The sequence below is a fragment of the Tyto alba genome, unplaced genomic scaffold, assembly GCF_018691265.1.
Source record: "Tyto alba isolate M040663 unplaced genomic scaffold, T.alba_DEE_v4.0 Super-Scaffold_48, whole genome shotgun sequence".
Lineage (NCBI taxonomy): Eukaryota > Metazoa > Chordata > Aves > Strigiformes > Tytonidae > Tyto > Tyto alba.
In genome coordinates this window covers 26991937-27012558 of record NW_024881324.1, presented here as the reverse complement: position 1 = coordinate 27012558, position 20622 = coordinate 26991937, and the positions used below count along the sequence as shown (strand labels likewise).

The window sequence follows — 20622 nt, the reverse complement described above, 5'->3', positions numbered from 1 at the left end:
GCATCTACCCGTTTAAAGAACAGGTGTATCATGATGTGTCAGAAGTTTGCTGTTTTCATGTAGTTGCAGGAATCTGCAAAGTATTTTGAGGCTATTACTTGGCCGGTAGCCTGCTCGGAGTATTTATGTTTTATGAAAGACTGAGCACTTGCGGAAAGGTGTGTGTGTGTTGTTTCCCAGAGACCGGCGTTTCGTCTTTGTCCTGCACAGCTTCACGTGGTCATCAGAGGGGACGCAATGTGGATTGAGAAAGGCTGGCTTCAGGCAAGACTGTGGTCTTTTTCAGTAACTTGGGCCTGTTTCAAGCATGCGGTACCTAAGTTTCTTTGGAGGAACGGCTTGTGGAGGCTTTCCGGAGCAAATAATTGTATTACCGAGTTCAGTGGGGTGCTCGGGCTCCTTACAGCCCGTGTCAGGAGCGGCGTTGCTTTGTCATCGGGAGGTGCCGGTGTCTTTACGGAGGATGCCATAGGGGTTACCTGCGGTGCTGTTTTTATCTGCAGCAGAAGGAGCAGAGGTCTTGCGGTCCACCAACGCTTTGGGGCAGAGAGGGCCTTCTGGCTCCTCGGCAGGCGTCGGGCCACGTTTGGAGCCGTCCCGCGCTCCGCGGGCCTCAGTTTCCAGGACGCTGGATGCTGAAGCGGCAGCCACGGGGAGTAACGGGAATTTTTGGGAATAGGTTGCCCCGTTTGGCTGCTCAGCCGGCCTGGAAAAGGCGGTACGACGGAGCCGAAGGCAGGACGGACGTGCCCAGCTACTGCCGCTACCCCGGGCCCGGCCAGCACCGCACGCAGCACCCCCCTTTCCCCCGGCCGGGCCCCCGTTAAGCACCGGGGCGGCCTCCGCCGCGCTCCGCCCCGCCCGCCGCCTCCCGCGTTGCCCGGGCAGCGGGGGCCGCGGGCAGGGAGTGGGGCAGGTGAGGCGGCCGGGCCTGCCCCGGCCCCGGGCAGCGAGGGCGGGGGGCGGCTCGGCCGGGGGCTGCGGTGGGGTGAGGCGGGGTGGGGGGTGTTGCCCGGGGCCGTGGGCCGGCGCTGGGGCTCCCGGGCCTGGCGGCCTGGCTCCCGGGGCCTGGCGCTGGGGTTCCCGGGCCTGGCGCTGGGGTTCCCGGGGCCTGGCGTTGGGGCTCCGGGGCCTGGCGCTGGGGCTCCCGGGGCCTGGCGCTGGGGCTCCCGGGGCCTGGCGCTGGGGCTCCCGGGCCTGGCGCTGGGGCTCCCGGGGCCTGGCGTTGGGGCTCCCGGGCCTGGCGTTGGGGCTCCGGGGCCTGGCGCTGGGGCTCCCGGGGCCTGGCGCTGGGGCTCCCGGGGCTCCTCACAACCGGGGTGTCCTGGGCCTCGTCCGGCCCGGCCCGGCCCCTGCCAGCTTTGTAACGGCAACGCCTGCGGCTGCGTGAGGGGGAAAGGAGAAAACACGGGCAGCAAGGAGGCGAGAGGGATTAGATGATCTTTGTGTTCAGCGAGCGAGTAAGCCGTGCTAGGGCTGCCGGTGGTGGGTATTGCCGCGGGTTGATGGCGAAGAGCCGCGGAGGCTGGCAGCCGGGCCTGCTTCTTCGATTGCTGGCGCGGTGCGTACGTGTTCAGGAGGTTCCCTCTGAGCATCGGGGAACACTTTTTCACTGTGAGGGTGACCGAGCGCCGGCACAGGTCGCCCAGAGGGGCTGTGGAGGCTCCAGCCTCGGAGATTCTCAAAAGTCACCTGGACGTGGTTTATGGTCAACCTGCTTGTGGTGGCCCTGCTTGAGCAAGGGCTTAGACCAGATGATCTCCAGAGGTTCCTGCCAACCTCAGCCCTTCTGGGAGGCTGTGATTAATGGCTTACTATAGAAAATCAGATCTCACGCTTTTTTTTTTTTTCCTACTTTTCTGATTAGTCTTTTATTTGACTGCTTTCCAAGGGCACGTGCACACGCACGTGTATTCCTTTCTTGAAGTTTTGCTGTTCTCTAGCTTACCCTGAAACCCCAACCTTTTTGCCTTTGGCTTCAGTCCCTTTGCTAGAGCTGCATTTTTGAGTCATTACTGGAAGTGTGTGACTAATGTAATAATTAAATGCACACTGTGAAGTCTGTCCCCTATGCAAATTTACTGCATTGGAGTAATGAAGACACTGTACCCCTCCAGAAACGCAGTCCGAAGTATGGTTTGATCTTCAAAGGAGCCGAGCCTTGAGTCACAGCAGTCCCATTGCTCCATCGCTGACTTTCAATTTTTTTCCAATACAGGTAAAATCACATGATAGGGGGAGAAAGCCACTTGCTAGATACTCTTATTTTCATTTTAAAAAATAAAAAAATCTAAAGACATAAAAGATGCCGTTACATTGATTCCTTTCTTTATGCCGTCGCTTTTACTGCTCTTCCCTTCTGCAAATAGCTGACACGTTTTCAGCTCTTTTTGCTAAATCAACTGAAGTAGGCTCTAGTTTGTCCTGGAAATGATGAGGAGAGTGCCCAGATCTCCCACCAAACGTGCTCCATTGCTATAATGGGGGAAGGACCATACAATCACCTATGGCTGTCCCTTCTTTTGGATCCTGGGGAACAGGATTCCTTGCAACAAAGAAGTTACGTCCTGAATGAGACAAACCTATCTGTAGACCTGTATGGGCAAAGTGCAATGTGTAATTGCAGCACATGTAAATGTTTTGGTCATCACTGTGATTTTTTTAATGGAAAGTCGGCCAGCGGTACAAATTAGTAACTTTTTGCTACAGCGTTTTTTTGAATATGTGAACACAATAGAAACTTGGTAATCTGCACACTTCAGCGTTTGTACAAAATGACAAGACTCTCCTTGTTTTGCAATAGTGAGTTGTCAATATAGCTTGCTTCCACATGGGCATGTGTGGTGTGACTTGTCTGCACTACCTGTTTTATAAGTTCATATTGTGGTACGTTTGAGGAGAAAAATGAGTTTAAAACTATCTGAAGATACCTGTTAAATTAGTAGTTCTCCTTACCTGGAGCTGTGGTTGGCGTCTGAGCTCCGGTCTTTGGTGTTGCCATCAAGTTTCAGTTTTTTAAAAGACGTGCAGTGCTCATCTGTTTACCATTCGGAGTCGGGGAGCTTTCCAGTAGCCCCAGCTGTCGGGTAGGACAGGAGGGAACTAGGCTACAAGCACTAGGGCCCTCATGTGCACGTGCAGTTTTTCATTCACATTCTGCAGCTGTGAACTGCTGTTCTCATCTTATTTCTTTCAGGCCTTTGTAACTGAGCGCAAACAGACCATGCCTCTTCCAGAAACCATGTTCTGTGCTCAGCAGATCAAAATCCCCCCCGAGCTACCTGATATTCTGAAGCAATTTACTAAAGCTGCTATTAGGACTCAGCCTCGTGATGTTTTGCGGTGGTCAGCTGCGTAAGTATGATGTTCACGTAATGATGTAGTGCCACAAAATAACCTCACGGCTGCTGTTTACTGTACAGTGGAGCTGGTTTTGAACATTAAACCTGCACATTGCATACGTGCTTCTGTGCATTAATGGAGCATGTGAGCCTTTTTAAAATAGTGTAGTAATTGATTTATTTTCTGTTTCAGTGAGGTTTAGGACTGGCATATTTCTGGGATAGTTTGATTCCCATACAGAAAAGTGCGTATTTTGTTGTTGTTGTTATTAATTTCTCTGTCCCGAAGACGAAACCTTTTTTGATTTTTTTATTTCCTCCTCTGATGTGAGACTGAATTCTTGGAATTTAAAGGAAACCTAGAAAGTGGTTTTCTACTTCTTACGCTCGCTTAGGTTCCTTTTTTTTTTTTGTTTCCGGGAAAAAAAAATTAAGGAGTGTCCTTGAATGTTATAGAAATAGGAAAAGAGCCTGAAAAGTTGCAACTTGGAGGTGATAGTCTGTGTAATAAATCTCTCACCGTAAAGTTGATTTAAGTTGTTTAAATGTATCTTCTTTAACTTCTTTTTTTCTCTTACCTCACCCGCTCGCTATCATTTCTTGCTGTCCTGCAGTTTATGCGGACAAGCTCTTGGAAGGGTGTCTGTGAGTTGGCAGGATTGAAATTTGTCCGTGCTGTGGGCATGAGGCGGGGAAGGCTGTTCCCAGAGCTAGGCTGAAGTCTAGTGCTTGTCCCAGTGAATAATCGGATGGGGAAGCAGACCTGGCTGAAGAATGGCCCGTGTGTTCGGCAAACACACGCACTGCGCACCTGCGGTCACCCTCCTTCAGTTCTGCAGTGCTGCTTGCTGTGCGTTTTGGCACAGCGTGGGGTGGCCTGGGCACGAACATGGGTGGCCAGCTCAGGTGAGGGAGGGCGAGTGGAGAAACCTTTAAGTTTAGACCTGCTATTGACTGGGTGAAAACGAAAGGGGCTTCTGCACGGTTCGGCTTGCTGGCCAGCAGTGGCAGAGCTGGTTGCTCTTAAGGTGACGGTAAACTTGTAATTAAAAGGATGTGCATCTAATTCCCTTTCTGCTCTGGTCTTAAATTTTATTTTGGAGCGGACAGAAGCAGCAGAAACGCTGATGAGGGAGTCGGAGCATAAATAGCCAGTCGTGCTTTTCAGGCAGTGTGCGAGGGGAGACAGGATCAGCCCCGACGGTGCTCGTCAGTCACGTGGGAGAAGCCTGCGCTTCGGTTTGCAAGCCCACTCCGAGGTTAATAAATCACGCTGCGTTTGCCAAGAAGGGCTGAGTATATCATGCACGAGTAGGTTCGGTACCTTAGGAATTATCAGAACGTGTGTGTAAAGCCTAAAGGCTGGCTCCCACGAAACAAGAGAGGCGGTATCTGTGCGGGGCGAGGTGGGCGCTGTGCAGGGGGGCGGCTTGCCGAGCGCTGCCGCTCCGGCGCGGGAGCGTGGGGGTTCATTCTCTGGACTGGAATTACTTCTGGGCAGCTTGTAACGGCCGTGAGCATTGAAGTGTGTTGCTCTTCCCGTTCACTTAGGTATTTTTCAGCATTGTCAAAAGGCGAGCCTCTTCCTGTGAAGGAAAGGATTGAAATGCCTTTACCGACAGAGAAAACAGATGCTGGTTTGACCCCAGGACTCCTTAAAATCTTGCACAAGCAGGTACAAACCAGCCTTTGTCGTAATGCACAGTGCCCTCCAGAAATGCTGATGTGTTGGGGATGGTTGAGGAGACTGTCAAGTATTTTGGGGAAGGACTGTGTTCTTTGTTTCATTCCGGTTTTCAAAGTTCTTACTGTGGTGCCGTGATTTTGTTTAAAGCTGTCTCCCAAAGGCATGGTGAGTGTTGCAGAACTGAAGGAGAGATGGCAGCACTTGTGCTTGCCAGAGGAGCAGCTGAAAGCTATCCTGCAGCTGGACGACTTTGGTGAGGAGGTGGAGTGGATGAAGGTTCTGGCACTCGGGTGCAGCGTGCTCGGCGGGGTACGTTCACGGTGGGAGCCCTTGCGTCCAAATGCACACGGTCGTATATGATGAAATAAGAGGTAGAGCATAGAACAATCAATGCAGATGGATTTAGGAATGCTGATTGCTTTTGCAACACCTGGCAAGGTGACTTGTGTGTTTACTTCTGTTCCCCATCAGCTTTTGGTCAGGGGAGCTTAAGCAGAAGGAGGGGTACGTCCTCCGTTTGCTGGGATGGTCCGCAGGGAGTCTGGCCCGTGAGGGAGAGGGGCGTAGAGGAATGATGCTCGTGACATCAGTGCAAGTGCCTGTGGTGGGGAACTAGGGAGAGAAATTAAAACATGGGGCTTCAACTGATTTGTGTAGTCAGCTGAATTTTCACAGAAGCTGTTGTTACTAAGTCTACGTTTAATTCTTTGAATGTCAGTAATAAAACCTCAACGGAACAGTTCAACAGAATGACAGATTATGAAATGCACTAAGCTGATGCTCTTAATATTTTTAATGACTTCTGCAGTAGGGAAGAAGGGGTATAGAAAAGGAAATACATGGTAAATAATATTTTGAGAATGTTGCAATATCTGGAAGCCCTGAATGTTAACCTGGCCTTCACTTTAACTGTGTATTTCTTGATTTCACTCCCCTTCCCAACATGATTTTGTAGTTTGGGTTCTTCATTTAAAAAAAAAAGTAACAGAAGGGTTACTTATTTAAAAAAAAAAAATAAAAACCAGAGTCACAGGAATATCATTCTGATGAACCTAATTTTAGACTAGCCAGTCTAAATTTACTTCATCTATCCATCCTTTCAGATATTAAGTGAATTACTTGATTTCTGCTCTACATATTGAGACCTAAACTTAAGTTTCCTAAACCGGAGAGGAGGATGCACATGAGAAATTCACGTTCATTTTCCTGCAGCTGTAGATTGTGTTTGCAGTTGGATAGGGTCATGGGTAACACGCAGGAGTAGGCAGGTATGAGCTGCTTAATAACACCGGTCATCTGAAGTTATCTTTCTGTAAAGCACTGATATATTTTTGCACCCTAGGAGAAACGACCCTGCAGGTAGCCTTTCAAAAGTGGCGAAATCAATGTGAATAACTTTGCTGTGCTGTGAGAGCAAGTGGGTGGCAGCTTGGAGTAGCAGGAGCAGGAAGGGCAGTAGAGGGGTAGCAAAAAGCAGAGGGTAAGTGTCTGCCAGCATATAGGCAGCTGCCCCTCCTTACCCAGAGGGGCCTCCTGGGGGAAGAACCACCTTAAGTAAAACTGTTGAAGGGTTATAGAATGACACTTCAGGCCTGTGTGCTGGATCTGGAACAGGTATTGCATTTAATTTAAATATTGCTGTTCTACTGTTAGGAAATACTGAACCTTTTTTACAAAGTCATTGCTTGCTTGTTAATGAAGACGTAAGGATGACATCTGAAAAAGTTATATCACAGATATTACTGCTTGGGTTAAAAAAGGCCTGTGTGGTTTCTTTGGGTTTTGTTTGTTTTAATGGCATCCAACCGGTCTTTGACTCAATGAAGCTCAATCCTGAACTTCTCCACGTGTTTCCCCATATAGCTCAGCATGTGTATTATGGACACAGCACTGGATTATGGACACTATTGAATAAAAGATTGTTTCAAAGTATATTTGGAACTAATACTTTGAGGCATGTTTATTTTTAAGGGAACTTGAACAATTAGTGGGCTTTGACTAAACCAAAATACTTGTATAATGCTTTTTGCCCCAGTGCTTTCTCTACTAACTACTAAAATGGAACTTGCATACAAATAGAGAAAACAGTAAATATCAGCACTCCTAAAAATGAGTTTCATATAGTATTGCATCATAATAAAAATCATCAAACCTATATGAATTTTCTGGGTTTTGTAGATTTGTCCATTTTACCTGCTGCTGAGAATTCATTTAGGTCCATTGAGACAGTAAGTATGTGCACACACACCTATCACTAGATAAAGTGCTGTTGGAGCTTTTACAGTAGCAGAACAGTACGGTTTGGCCACACAGAAGATGAGAGAGGGCTCAGACTACCCAGTGCAATCTTTAACCATCAGGGGATTCTGGTATTTTTTTACTCCTGCCTCTATGAGAACTTCATTATTGGTTCCATCTCTGGGCCTGCACCGGAGGGTAGATTTGGTGTTGAAAGCTAGGTAATGATGATAAAGCCATCGTTTTATTTACACTGACTTTTAACGGTTTACAGTGTGGATTTTCTCACGGTATGTGAAGGATGTTCATGGCTCTTACACTGTTCCTCTCATTTCTTGACTGAACCCCCTGCAGTCCTTGCTGAGTTCAATGAAACATGCCTGCGAAATCTTAACAAGTGACCCAGAAGGAGGAGCAGCTCGCGTTCCCTTCGAAACATTCGCGTTCCTCTACTCCTATTTGGCCAGTATTGATGGGGAGATACCAGAGGAGAAAACAGAAGCATTCCTCCATGGAATTAAAGAGCAAGCGTGAGTAGAAATCCGTGCATGGAATTGTAATGTCTGGATCACCTTTGGTTTCTCCACAAACCTTTAATTTCAGGTGAATAGTCTATATTCGCTTTGGGTTTAGCCGTAATGACAGGAGTAGAGGTTGACTAAGGTTCTGTTGAAAGTGTACATAGCTATTTTTTGTTAAAAGTGGTCAACGTTGGGGGTTTGAACTGTTAAATGGTGATTATTTACCCATCCTTCTTTGAAATACTGAAGTCACTACCTGGTGGTTATCATTTTCATCGTAGGAAGCAATTATATACAGGTTTGTATCACCTGTGCAGATTGCTGGTACTGGAACCGGCAGCATCTTCTGGGCTGTTCATTTGATGTAACACAGATCAGAAATCAGAAACCGGGAGTTCCCACTTGAAGGCCAGAGCTCCTGTTGTGTTTCACCTGAATTACTGCTCCCTAGACATTTTCTTGAGAAAATATCAAGAAATTTTCAAGGCGCTCACCACATTATTACCCAATATACATATTGGGGTAACATCTGCCCCACCGTTAACCCCCCCGGGCCGCAGGTGGGCACCTGCTCCCCCCTGGACCTCCCTGGCTGCAGGGCCCAGCCTGCCTCACCACGGTCTTCCCCAGGGGCCGCAGGGGAATCTCTGCTCCGGCACCTGGAGCACCTCCTGCCCCTCCTTCTCCGCTGACCTTGGTGTCTGCAGAGTCGTTCCTCTCACATATTCTCTCTCCTGCTGCGATTGCTGTTGTGCAGGAACTATTCCCCTTCTTAACCACGTTACCCCCGGGGAGCTGCCACCACGGCTGATGAACTTGGCCTTGGCCAGCGGCGGGTCCGGCTTGGAGCCGGCTGGCACTGGCTCTGCCGGACGTGGGGGCAGCTTCTGGCACCTTCTCATGTCAACCACCCCTGCATCTCTCCCACTACCAAAACTTGGCCACGTAAACCCAACACACTCTCTTAGATTGCTAACAGCTTTATGTACATGGGAGCTCAGAAATGCACAAACACATAAATGAATCTATTCGGTTTGTCATCACAATTACCAGATTGACAACTTTTAGTAAGAAAGAATCACTTTTTCATAACAGCCCTCTTGCAATTTATGTATCACTCAATTGTATCTTGTCCAACACACTAGGACTTACCATGTTGAAAGTGTTCTAAAACATTTGGTTTGTTCCTTTCCAGTGACAAACAAACTGGCATGGTGCTCCTCAGAAACTTTCTTACACAGCCCTCAACACTGTTTTGATCAAGCCTATTCTTCAGCACCACGGGAGAAAAAAAAGAATAATAAATACTTGCAAGAAAATAATCTGTGTTCCCAGGACCATTATTTGCACGTTATAAAACAAGAAGAGCCTCTTCTCTGGCACATCATTTTCTTTATCCCACTCTTGAAATTGCCCTTCAGTGGATGTTCACTGACTATGTGGTTATACTGCTCTCCTGCCTCTCAAATGCTGATGCTCACACCCAGGGAGCGATGCCTCCACTCATCTGTTTAGATTGAGTAAAAGGTAGGTTGTTACGGATCTTCCTACCTGTACTTCATAAATGGTGACAGGAAGTAAAACACAATGAAATGTAGAGAAGGCTGGACAGCTCTAATTGCTGAATTTCTCATTATGCTTCTGGTAGTACTGACTTTTTTTTTTTTTCCTCTTACACAAATACAGCTTGTCTTTTGCCTACCTTGTCTGCACCAACATGGTCTATTAATAGTTTTACCAAGCCTTACTCAAAAGAACTTCATGAGAAGCTGGTGGCTGAGCTGGTAGGAGAAACACCGACTCAAGAAAGGACTGCACTGGTTCTGTATTGTTTTCACTCCAATTAGGGCCCTTTCAGAACTTGGGTATCTCTCTCCACTCTGACACAGACTTGTCTAAGGATCTGTTTTAAAATACATCTCGTTTTCTGACCAGGAAAGCTACTGCATTTGTCATGCCTGACAGAGTTCAGTTTGGTTTTGAGTTGAACAGCTGTAGTAGTTACAAAGTCTAAATCAACCAGAACTCGACTGAGTGTTCAGTGACAGATAATCACACTTAATCGCAGAAACAGCTGAGGTAGGAGACAGGATACTGGTGGCTACAGTAAAACAGGGGAGGTGCCAGTGACAGGCTGAACCCAGGATCTCCTGGCAACTCGACCAAGCAGAAGGAAGTATTGTAGGAAAGATGGATTTGCAAGCTTGTTTGAGGTAACGAGCTTGGCTGATGATGACTGACCTGGCTGTAGTCGATGGCGTGAGGAATTAACAGGACTAGAAATTGCTGTAATAAAAATCTCACCGAAATGTAGTGGAATCCTCCTGCACACCCTTCCTATGTACCTCTATCACCACTACTGACATGTTGGCCTACAGGAGGGGAACAACTCCTAGTTACTTCTGTAAGGAAATGGGCAAGTACCTGGTGTTTGAAAATGGCAATCAGCAATATTAACAAGTGTCCCTGGTGCCTCCCTGCTAGGTTCTGTGGAGAGCCGCATCCTCATCATCTTTGCCAGACGACATTGATCCTAAATTTCTTTGGGAACAGTAACCTTCCTGCTATTGTCCTTTCACCACCAGCCGCAGCTGAAGGTATTTTAGCCTGTTGGAGAACTCTGCCATCTGCCCTCTCCATGCTGGGACTGGGCAGCAAGCGCTGCCTTTCTGCAACATTGCTCCCAGAGGTGGCACTGTCAAGTGGGAGGGTAGGAGGGGAGCCCTCTTCATGCATTTTCCATTTACAATTGATCCTGGATTCCAAGGATTAGCTGTTCTCTATCCACTAACTCTGGCCCAGGAAGGCGAATTAGTACAGCCTCTCACAGATTTCCTTCTTCAGCCTTGGCAGACTAAACTCAAACAGATGCGAGAGATCAATGTAACTTACAGATTTACAGATTTTCTGCTATATACCACTTCCATCCTGACAAACCTTAAGGCTATTTAATTTCTGCCTCCAAGCACAGCTGTGATGCAACACCAATATTATGTACACGGTGTTACTGTCCCTGGTACAACAGCAGTAATAATAGTTCCTGTGCAGGTAATCTTTTGAACAGCTGACAAACAAAGTAATCAGGTTCTTGTTTCTACTTCCTCCTTTTATGGCTGTGATACTTGTCTTCATCCCTGAAACAAAAACACAAACATTGTGTGGGAAGGGGGAAAAAAAAAAAAAACAAAAACAAAACCAACTTGGAAAATGTTAAGCTCTCATTAAATGTAATCATGTCATCTTCTGAGGAAAGAAAGTAAACTATAAGACTGTTTATTTCCCATGCTCTTTTAATCAAAGCCTTGTCAGGCCATGCCACAGTGGCAATTAGTTTAGGACAAATGGCAATCCTGTGTACTGAGGCCAGTTTTGAGACAAGCAATCATTCCCATCCACGCAGTTACCTACGGCACTTCCCCTACTCGCTCGGGACCAGGCAGCATTTCTTCTGCACAACAGCCCGAGCCTTTGCTCAAACACAGGTCCCACAGATGCAAATGTGTCCTTGCCAATGGTATCAGAAGGTGTGGCCTAGATTTCTTTTCTTTTGCCTAAACGTACGTCCAGAACTCCTGAAAAGCAACAGCGTCGTTCGAAGCGCCTACCGTGAAAAAGCTAGTCAAGCTTTTCTAGGTAGATACATATTATTAGCGAATCAAATAATCCTATTTCAGTCCCAGTGCAAAGCAGAGCACTTAGGTGCTTCCGTGGCCAGCGTGCTCCCCTGTGCCCACGCTGGTGCTGCGGCAGTACGGCGCTAACCCCGCAGCGCGCTGTCGCCTTTCAGGCGCGAAGGTAAATGCTGAAGTCTGGCTCACGGCTTGGGGTCTCGCCGCACGCTCCGTTTAGCATTAGTAGCCTCCTGCCACTGCCTTGTTATACTCCCTCTATGAAGATGAGCCCAGCTTTTTAATTGGACTGGGTATACTAATTCTTTGCACTCAGTTCTCACAGACGGTGGCCACGGCTGCCTGATTCAGAAGCAGGAGTCAGCCGTCACCGTTTATACTCACCTCTCTCTTTTTCTCCGAGAATCTCTGTCTTTGCCTCTTTCGTGACTCCTTTTTCCTTTAGTTGGACTCCTGCTGGTCTCTCTCCTGTGTCTGGTGCGCTCAGTGTCCTTACAGCTCCCTCCAGACTGCCGTGAGTCCACTGAAGCTGAGCGCCTGTCTTCCTTTCTGAAAAAAAGGCTATTGGCTTTTATTCGATAAAAACAGTTTCACTCTTGTTTTCAGGACCAGTTTTGTAACATAATGGACCTACTAATGGTGTAGGAGAGAGGACACGTCTTTTTTAAGCCTCTCTATCTCTCTGAGAAATACAGGTCCTCCCAGGAGCAGCCCGAAGCGTGCACAGCGCAGGATGCTGTTTAATCCAGTTATTTCTTACAAACACTGCCCCTCAGTCCTGCCGCCTCTGCTCACGGAACAGGAGACAGTAGAAGGGGTTCAACTCTGGGTTGCTTTAAATCCCTAACTCTTCCATCTTTAAATCCCTAACTCCTCCATCACCTGGCTTAACCTGCTCCCTGCAGTTGGGGAACCCAGCAAGCCTGATCGCCTGTACGGCCTTCTCACCCACCTTCATTTTAATGCTGAAAGCAAACACCTCCCCTCACCTTTTAGTTCGTTTCAACAACGTTTTAATCTCAGGGATGATCGGAGGAAGCACAGCTAGACTTTCACTAGTAAGAACTGTAAAGGGTCACCGTATCTAGTAAGTTATGAAAACCTTTTCTCTGAGGTGTTTCATATTCTATCTACACCATTGCATGTCCTGGCATGTGGTGGGGAAGGGGAAGGAACTGTGTACTTTAATTTTCAAGTGTCCTTCTGTCCCCAGCTATCACATATACATACACATCTGAACCCAAGGAGCACTAGTTGTTCGCTGGCTCCACCAGAAACTACCTGTTCACCTGCATCACCTGCAGTTTACCTCCTTACGCCTCAAAGCAAGCTAGTGATTCATTTCCCCCCCTCCTTCCTGCAGACAGAGTTTCTCAAGCTTAACAGAATTAGTGTAAAATGAACCATGCAGAGGTCTCAGCCAAGGCTGGTGTACGTCCTTGTAAAAGGGTTAACAGGATAACGCTGCGGGCTGCTGACGTCCGCGAGGAATTTCCCAACCGTGACACACCTTCCAGAAGATTTTGACCTCCCTCCTTCACACATCTCTGCATTCTCCAACCTGTTCTCCTCCTGCCAGTGGTTGCTGAGTTCTTCCATATGCACACCAATCACATCCCGGATCACCTGGAGAGCAAGACACATTAAAAACGAGCAACGGGAAAAGCAGAATGTCATGGTAGTGGCCTTAACCAGCAACCAGACGGCAGAAGGTAAACGTTTAAAAAAAAAAAATTCCCCCCCCCCCCCCCCCCCAGCCCTATATATCAGATGTTTGAATGGAAAGTCTTATTTGCAGAAACAGGTACTTCAGCATAAATTTAAACAGCACCATTTTACAATAGACAGTCAATGGTACCTTGCTGGCATTTTCCAATTCAAAATGTAATAGCCAGAAACACTCCTTTTATTTGTAACTTGCTGCAACAAACAAAATATTCCTCTGTAGTTTGCAACTCTAATAAAGCAGGGCACAAGAAGCAGAGGAGAGAAGAGTTTCTGTGTCTGAAAGGGTCTGTCATTGCTTACGGTGATACACGATACGCGCTTTTGTGCAAAAAACTCGATTTGCAGATCTCACCTCAGTGTAGGACTTCTTTGTTATATGAACATTCTTAGCCCTGTATGACTGCCGCCGCCTTTTGTAGTCTCGCATTTCAGCCAGAATTTCAAGATGGGACTTTGGACCTTTCTGACTGTCATCTAGCAAAAAATTGGAAGTGAAACAAACTGTCACGAGCGGGACATTAGCACCTGCGGGTACGCAAGTCTGGTGCTCTAATAAGAAAAGTCTGAAACATAAAAGGTTTTGTGCTCTTTCTGAAGCTTCTCCAGTATTCAGTAACTATTACGAATTTAGCACAGCCTTCCTCTCCAGCCTCCTTGCTAGCTGTTTGTTTACACGAGACTAGAAAGCCACCAAGCAAATGTTGCTACGTGATCTCGGGCTGCTAAAAGTGATCCAGATCAATATCCGGGCTTGTGATTTGGTCAGGTGCCTTCAAAATACAGGCCACGTTTTCAAAGCCAGTATTACAGTGAGACATGAGGAATGAAAAAGCCAGGTTCTGTAAAGCATTTACCTCTGTAGGTGACAAACACTATCCTCCTACCTCCTAGGCACAGCAGTGCCCACAGGGTAACACAGCGGCTTACGCTGCGCTTGGTATAGTTAGAAACTGGCACAACTCAACGGGGGGGGGGGGGGGAGGCCTCGGTCCAAAACACTCATTTGTATTTTGCCCAAGAGCTCCCTCGGACGGCTGCCAACCCTCCTTGTTCCGCTTTCAGTCTTAAGTGATCTTTGATCTCATCATCTCTCACAGCAAAGCGCTGTGCCAAGCTGCGCAGGAAGCTGGCAGCGGCGTGCAACCTGAAGGCAGTTGCAGCAGAGACAAAAGAGCCATCAAGATACACCCGATGCGTGTGCCAAGAGCAGAGCACGGAGGTTTTCTCAGAAGGAAATATCATAAAGGATAGCAAACTAGTGTTTTCTGATGCCAGGTCCTCGTTGTGGCTTTTAAGAGCAGTTTGCTTTTCACAATGAAAACAGCACAAGCAGTTCTGTTTGGCTTTCAACAAAAATCATCCAGCTAGACAAAGCAAAAGTTCTGAGCCATAAATTAAAACAATAGATCGTTCTTCAAACCTTGGGTGATTTTTGCTGCTAAATCCACAAAGAGATCACTGTCATTTTCCGTTATTTGGGATCTAGACCTCTGTTTCTTTGTTTCCTCAACAACATAATCATAAAGAGCAAGGCGATCAGCTTGAGTCAGGTCACAGGTGAAACGTTTGTGATTTTGAGGAACTTCTACGGGCAGCAGTGAGTAAGACCCTGGAGGTTGAACAGAGAGCTGTTATTAGTAAAACAGCATAATTATCCAGGAAAACGTCGAGAAGCTCAACAAACACACACTGCAGTAAATACCCATGCGGGTTTTATCCTTTAAGAAGTTTTATCCCTCGTAATTTGAGAGGATAAAAATTGCTTAATGAAAAAAAAAAAAAAAAAAAAGAAGAGGCCCAAATCCCTCCCCAGCCCCACGGAGGCTGTATAACCTCTCTCTGCTGCTTACACTGGGAGTTACGGATTCTCACATGCTTTGAAGGGATCTTACTGGATTAGATCAAAAGGACACTCTGTATCGTCGCATCAGTTTCAGCTCTTGGCTTACAAACTAAAGCAAGAGAGAGGAGACTGCTGCTCTGACTTGTGGGTTTGTCTTACTCCTAGAATTTTCTGTAAAGTACTAGCTGCAAAACACCTGTATTTCTGCCAACAAGGAAAGCTTCTAGACTAGATGACTGGGCACGGTGCAAATCAGTCCCCCTCACACTATCACTTTCTCTACAGAGCTTTTGTGATAGACTGCCACAGGCATCTGTAGCTGAAAGGGCTACAGAGGCACTTTCAAATGCTCCAGATGATTAGTTCAGATAACCAACTTTCAAGTTATGAAATCAAACATGTTGCCTGCACACTCTTCTTTCCCTGAATGATCGGCCCGGTACTCACTCTTCCCATTCCCCGGTTAAAAGCGCGTATCCTCCACACAAAAAAAAAAGAAATTCATTCTCAGTCCATTGCAACAGCAGCAAAGTGACTTCCCTAAAGACACAGGATGCAGAATTCTAGGATACTGCCTGCAGAAAAGCATTTTACTCGAGCATTTACTGCAACCTTCTCCCTGCAGGGCACAAGCCCACACAGACACACGTCTCCAGGCAGAGACATAAAACGGGGCGTTCGCAGGAACCTCCACAACAGCAAAGCTACAGCTTCTCTAGGTTATTCAGCACTTAATGGAAGCTGGGCAACCCTTCACATCCTGCTTTCACTGAAGACACCAAAGAAGAGGAAGACGAGCCACAGTATCTCTACGGCAGCAAACCTCGAATTCAAGATTTCCTCGTTACTGTACTTGGAGCCTAAGTCAGAACTTTTCTAATCTGAACTAACAGACTGAAACATGAACACTAGAATTTTCTTTTTAAAATGCACCGTTCTTACAGGGTCACAGAGGCCCATAAAAGTGTCCTAATAGTTACGTGCTTGTGATTTTACAAGAATTTCACAACTTGTGATTTAGACCATCTTTCCTGTCCTGTTACGTAGCTCTTCTAATATCCTAAACAAGGTTAGAACTTTTTTCAAAACAAAGAGAGAAAATGACTTCATTTGATAGCTAGTCAAAAGGAAATTTACAATGAAAAACGCTTTCCATTTGTTTCTGCTGCCAAAGACTTTAAATTCAACAAACAATTCCAAGACAATAGGCCAAGATGCCACAATGAAGACCACCCCCAATACAGTTTTAGCGTTCTCTTCAGAGAAATTAAAGCTTGCTTTGGAAACTGGAGAGCAAACACTGGCATCTAGTGGCTCACTGATGCCTCTTGGTGCTGCACCACCTGATAAAAGGTTTATCTGTTTCTTCTCTGCTTGGATGTGCTTGTGTCAAATGAGTGCGCTGACACTGCCCTCCAGAGGAAATGCACCCGCCGTGCTCCACACACAGTGCCCGCCCCACGAAAGCTCCTTCCCAAGCAACCGGCTGTTAGGGCTCCGTTTGCGACGCCGGAGAAACAAAGGCGACTTGAAAAACTATGCCTGAGCAAGCCCCAAGGAAACGAGAACAAATGCACTTTTCCTTCTGCACGTCTATGTTTGCCAAACTAAAAGGCTACAAACAGTAAATGCCGTATCTTTCAGGTGTTGCAATAATTCTGAAACCACGCGCTGCAGCTCTACAATCGTTTCTGTAGGTAGCCCTACTTTTCTACTCTGTCTTGATCCGAACTCTTAAAGAGAAGCATAGCTCAGTCTTAAGCTGGTCCCCAGACTGGTCACAAAACCCACTGAAAGATGAAACATGAAGGAACTAAGGAGCTGAGAACAGCGGCAATGGACAACATGTTTGCAGATGTATCATCGTATATTTCTTATACAACTTCTTAGGACAGTCTCAAAACAATCCAACATAGTAATATGCAGGTTGTTTGGTTTCTGGTCTGAGGAGTGGTGATAAGCATACAGAGCTCAAGTCCAGCAATTAATCTTTAAACAAAACATTAAATGAAGAACCATTACATGAAGAACACAGCTGGAGGCAGCACTAGAAGAGTTTGGGCCACAAAGAGCAGAAGGATGATACCAGAAAACAGAGGCAGAAAGTAAAGTGTAGCTAGTAAGATGGGAAGCGAAGGACTACTGCTATAAGACCCTCCTGAGTTTTGCCGTGTTGATTCTCCACTCCTGAAGAGGACTAGAGGTGTCAGCACAACAGACTCAAATTCTCTTGTCTTGTTGCCCCGAGTAGAGAAAGTACTTATGCTCCAAAATACACATGGGAAGGTATATTAAAAGCAAGAAAACCTCCTCACAGCAGTTCACAAGTGGAACGAAGGAAACTGTGCGGGGGGAGATAAGAGCAGCTCTCCACGGGAGCTGACGAAGTCACCCCAGAACCTGCTTGCTACTTACCTTCGCTGCAGCCCGTACCTTCTTTTGCGCTTTGAGCTCTAGCTTGCTTAACAATGTGAAACTGTAGATCTTTATCTACAGACAGAGAAATCAGAAACATCACAGAACTTTTACGTCAAGTACTTGGCAGGGCTAGTTTTTGTTCTCCAACCTCTATTATGAGACTTACGGTATGTTACAGAACACTGTAGTTTTATTTATGCACAGGGGAAGGTCCGGACTAAAACTATCATTTTAATCTATTCTGTATTTGAACTGAGGGGAGAAGATAAAAAAAAAAAAAAAAAAAAGGATTTCTGGGTTCCAGGGATATGGAAAAAGAAATATATGTATATTGCAACTCTATTCTGTATTATTACTATATCCCCAAATGTAAAGGCCAGTTTTTCCACTGTCTAAGCACGTGTTTTAATACACTTTCTGCACTTGATGCAAGGAGAGCATAGGAAGAACCTGAAAAATAACTTAAGACAAAAAAAAAAAAAAAATCTTCCTTGGATTTGAAGGTGAAAACAGCCAAGTGACCTACAGAGCAGGATCACCCAGTGACAGAAGCATAACGAGGGTAAAATAAGGCACAGTACAATGGTGAGAAAATAAACCTGCTGGTGGACACACTGAGGTTTTTTAGGAGGCTCTGGAGAGTTTACGGCTGACAAGGCAGTGGGGTGCGCTACCGTGGGGACCCAGACTCTGCCCCGGGGGGTCTCCCCCCAGCCCCTCATCCTCTGTCCCCCCCCCCGGGACCTCCCCTCAGCCCCATCCCCTGCCCCCCCCCAGACATCTCCCCTCAGCCCCTCATCCTCTGCCCCCCCCCAGACATCTCCCCCCAGCCCCTCATCCTCTGCCCCCCCCCGGGACCTCCCCTCAGCCCTATCCTCTGTGTCCCCCCAGACATCTCCCCTCAGCCCTATCCCCTGCCCCCCCCAGACATCTCCCCTCAGCCCCTTATCCTCTGCCCCCCCCCCCGCGACCTCCCCTCAGCCCTATCCCCTGTCCCCCCCCAGACATCTCCCCTCAGCCCCTCATCCTCTGTCCCCCCCCAGACATCTCCCCTCAGCCCCTCATCCTCTGTCCCCCCCAGACATCTCCCCTCAGCCCTATCCCCTGCCCCCCCCCAGACATCTCCCCTCAGCCCCTCATCCTCTGTCCCCCCCCAGACATCTCCCCTCAGCCCCTCATCCTCTGTCCCCCCCCCCCCGCCTCAGATGCCCCCCCCCCCCCCCCGCCCCGCCCCCCCGAAGAGGGGGGCGAACAGCCCCGCCAGGCAAAGCCCCCGCTGCCGCTCACCCATGGCGACGGTGGGAACCTTGAGGTTTTCGTAGAAAAAGCTGGAGTCGTACATCTCGGCCTGTCGGGGCCAAGCGGCTCGGTCAAGGCCCCGGCGCCGCCCCCAGCCGCACCGGCCCCGGGTCGGCCGCCGAGCCGCCCCCGGCCAGCGGCGACCCCCGGGGCAGTCGCGCCAGCCCCCCCCCCCCCCCCCCGCCCCGCCGCCCACCTCCTCCTCGGCCGAGTAGCCCATCTTGCGGAGCCGGCAGGACGCGGCGTGTCTGTCCAGCGACGCCCGGGGGACGCGGTGATGGGCGTCGTAGGGGCACGGCACCCGCTGCACCTAGCCGACGGGGGACACGGGTCAGCGCCCACCGCCGCCCCTGTGTCCCCCCCCCCCCCCCCCCCCCCCCCCCCCCCCCCCCGCCCCCGCCGCCGTACCGGGTCCGCCAGCCACACCGCGCCGGGACCCGCCATCGCCGCGCGGCCCGCGCCACGTGACCGGCGGGGGCGGCGCCATGTTTACTGCGGGCGCTCCCCTGCCATAGAGCGTGCGGCGGGGCTGCGTCTTGCCCGTTTCCAGTGGCGGGGCGGGGAAAGGAAGGTTTGGCGGGGGGGGCACGCTGCCGGACGGCAGCCCCGTCCCTCCCTAACGCGGGGAAGGATCGCGACGGCCCCGGCGCGGCGGGGGGAAACCCGGGGAAGAGCCGGAGCGGGGCGGGATGCAGTACTTCCGGGCGGGCGGCAGGGCGAGGAGAGGGCCGCCGCCTACCGGCCGGAGGGGGCAGCGGCGGCCTCAGGTCGCGCCCGAAATGGCGGGCGGGGGGGCCCAGCCGCGGGTCGGAGCGGGGACGGTCCCCTCCTCCCGCCTCTCTCCCCGGCACCGCGCCCGCGGAGGGGTCGGGGGGTGCGGGTGGGTGTGGGTGTGGGTGTGGGGGAGTGGAGCTGCGTGGCCGCGGCGTTCCCCGCGGAGTCCTGCCCTCCCCACCTTGGGGGGGGGGGGGGGGGGGGGGGGGTTCGGCCTCAGTGGGACTGGAACGCGGGATGAGGAAAGAACCGTCCTGAGGCGTAAATTCTCACACGGGTGACATTTGCGCTTGGCTATTTTTGTCATCTACGAGAAGAGGACAGATGACGAAGGTTTAAGAGCGGGCTTCAGGAGGCGGGGCGGGGGGCAGGCGGCAAGACAGATGGAGCTGCCGGAATGACTGTCCTGCAGCTGCTCTCGTTAGCAGATTACAGCCCTTTCTCTCCTGCACAGTGAATTTGAGGCTCAGCTGGGATTTTAGCCCTTTGAGGGATTTTTCCCCTCTCTTGCTACGTTTGCCTGAGCGTCTCTGACTTTGCACGGTACAGAATACTCCCAGCGAAGTCCTGCCAGCTGCCCCCGCGGTTCTGTCGGTGCTGTTCCAGAGCCCGCTCGCTAACCCTGGCACATTTTATCGAAAGAGCAGGAAGAACGGCTGGGCAAAATTGTCGTGACCATCTCCACTAGTAAAACACCACTCCTTCAAAATTTCAAAAGTCAAGTTTCACAAATTATCCAAACAGGTTTGGCTTAGTTTTGGTTTTTTTTTTTTTTTTTTTTTTTTGTTAAGTAAACAACATTTTGATTTTGTTTGCTTATAAATTAAATTGATAGTTATGATCAGAATAGATGTTTTGCTCTGCTAAACAACATTTTGAATGAATCAAAATTACCTTCAGGGTTTATTTCCCTTTAAAAAAACATTTCTGGGATCATGAAACAAAAGATACTGGGGTTTTTTTGTTTGTTTGTGGGGTTTTTTTGTTTGGTTGGTTTTTTTGGTTGGTTGTTTTTTTTTTTTTTTGGTTTGTTGGTTGGGTTTTTTTTTTTTGGTTGGTTGGTTGGTTTTTTTTTTTTTTGGTTGGTTGTTTTTTTTCCCCCTGGCCCTTATGGATTTGGGGAAACGCCTGCAAAACAAACCAC

General features: G+C 48.8%; 2 protein-coding genes across 4 annotated transcripts; one reads left to right on the top strand and one right to left on the bottom strand.

Moving 5' to 3' along the window:
• Window positions 1-749: 749 nt before the first annotated feature.
• On the top strand, window positions 750-9109 carry ROPN1L (rhophilin associated tail protein 1 like). 3 transcript variants are annotated; one of them, XM_032989072.2, is made up of 7 exons: window positions 751-916; window positions 2118-2218; window positions 3197-3354; window positions 4893-5016; window positions 5176-5337; window positions 7621-7796; window positions 8983-9109. In XM_032989072.2, the coding sequence occupies exons 3-7, from the start codon at window positions 3224-3226 to the stop codon at window positions 9044-9046; spliced, it is 657 nt and encodes a 218-aa protein (XP_032844963.1). In that variant the 5' UTR covers window positions 751-916; window positions 2118-2218; window positions 3197-3223; the 3' UTR covers window positions 9047-9109. The 3 variants fall into 3 exon arrangements, with proteins under 3 accessions (XP_042662809.1, XP_032844963.1, XP_032844962.1); XM_032989071.2 differs by lacking the exon at window positions 751-916 and adding an exon at window positions 1111-1460; XM_042806875.1 differs by lacking the exon at window positions 2118-2218 and having other exon boundaries at window positions 750-916.
• On the bottom strand, window positions 8752-19406 carry SNRNP48 (small nuclear ribonucleoprotein U11/U12 subunit 48). The gene is made up of 9 exons (XM_042806870.1): window positions 19113-19406; window positions 18901-19014; window positions 18693-18753; window positions 17403-17477; window positions 14565-14753; window positions 13497-13618; window positions 12927-13042; window positions 11801-11965; window positions 8752-10921 (listed from the first exon to the last, which is right to left on the bottom strand). The coding sequence occupies exons 1-9, from the start codon at window positions 19146-19148 to the stop codon at window positions 10882-10884; spliced, it is 918 nt and encodes a 305-aa protein (XP_042662804.1). The 5' UTR covers window positions 19149-19406; the 3' UTR covers window positions 8752-10881.
• Window positions 19407-20622: the final 1216 nt, after the last annotated feature.

What these genes read in the sequence shown, in the direction of transcription:
- ROPN1L (XM_042806875.1), top strand. Translation starts at nt 3,224, where the DNA reads ATGCCTCTTCCAGAAACCATGTTCTGTGCTCAGCAGATCAAAATCCCC. An exon ending in GTTTTGCGGTGGTCAGCTGC is followed by an intron (nt 3,355 to 4,892) that starts GTAAGTATGATG and finishes CCGTTCACTTAG; the next exon opens with GTATTTTTCAGCATTGTCAA. An exon ending in CATGGAATTAAAGAGCAAGC is followed by an intron (nt 7,797 to 8,982) that starts GTGAGTAGAAAT and finishes GTTCCTTTCCAG; the next exon opens with TGACAAACAAACTGGCATGG.
- SNRNP48 (XM_042806870.1), bottom strand. Translation starts at nt 19,148, where the DNA reads ATGGCGGGTCCCGGCGCGGTGTGGCTGGCGGACCCG. An exon ending in CGGTGTGGCTGGCGGACCCG is followed by an intron (nt 19,015 to 19,112) that starts GTACGGCGGCGG and finishes CCCGTCGGCTAG; the next exon opens with GTGCAGCGGGTGCCGTGCCC. An exon ending in AGGTACGGGCTGCAGCGAAG is followed by an intron (nt 14,754 to 17,402) that starts GTAAGTAGCAAG and finishes TTCAACCTCCAG; the next exon opens with GGTCTTACTCACTGCTGCCC.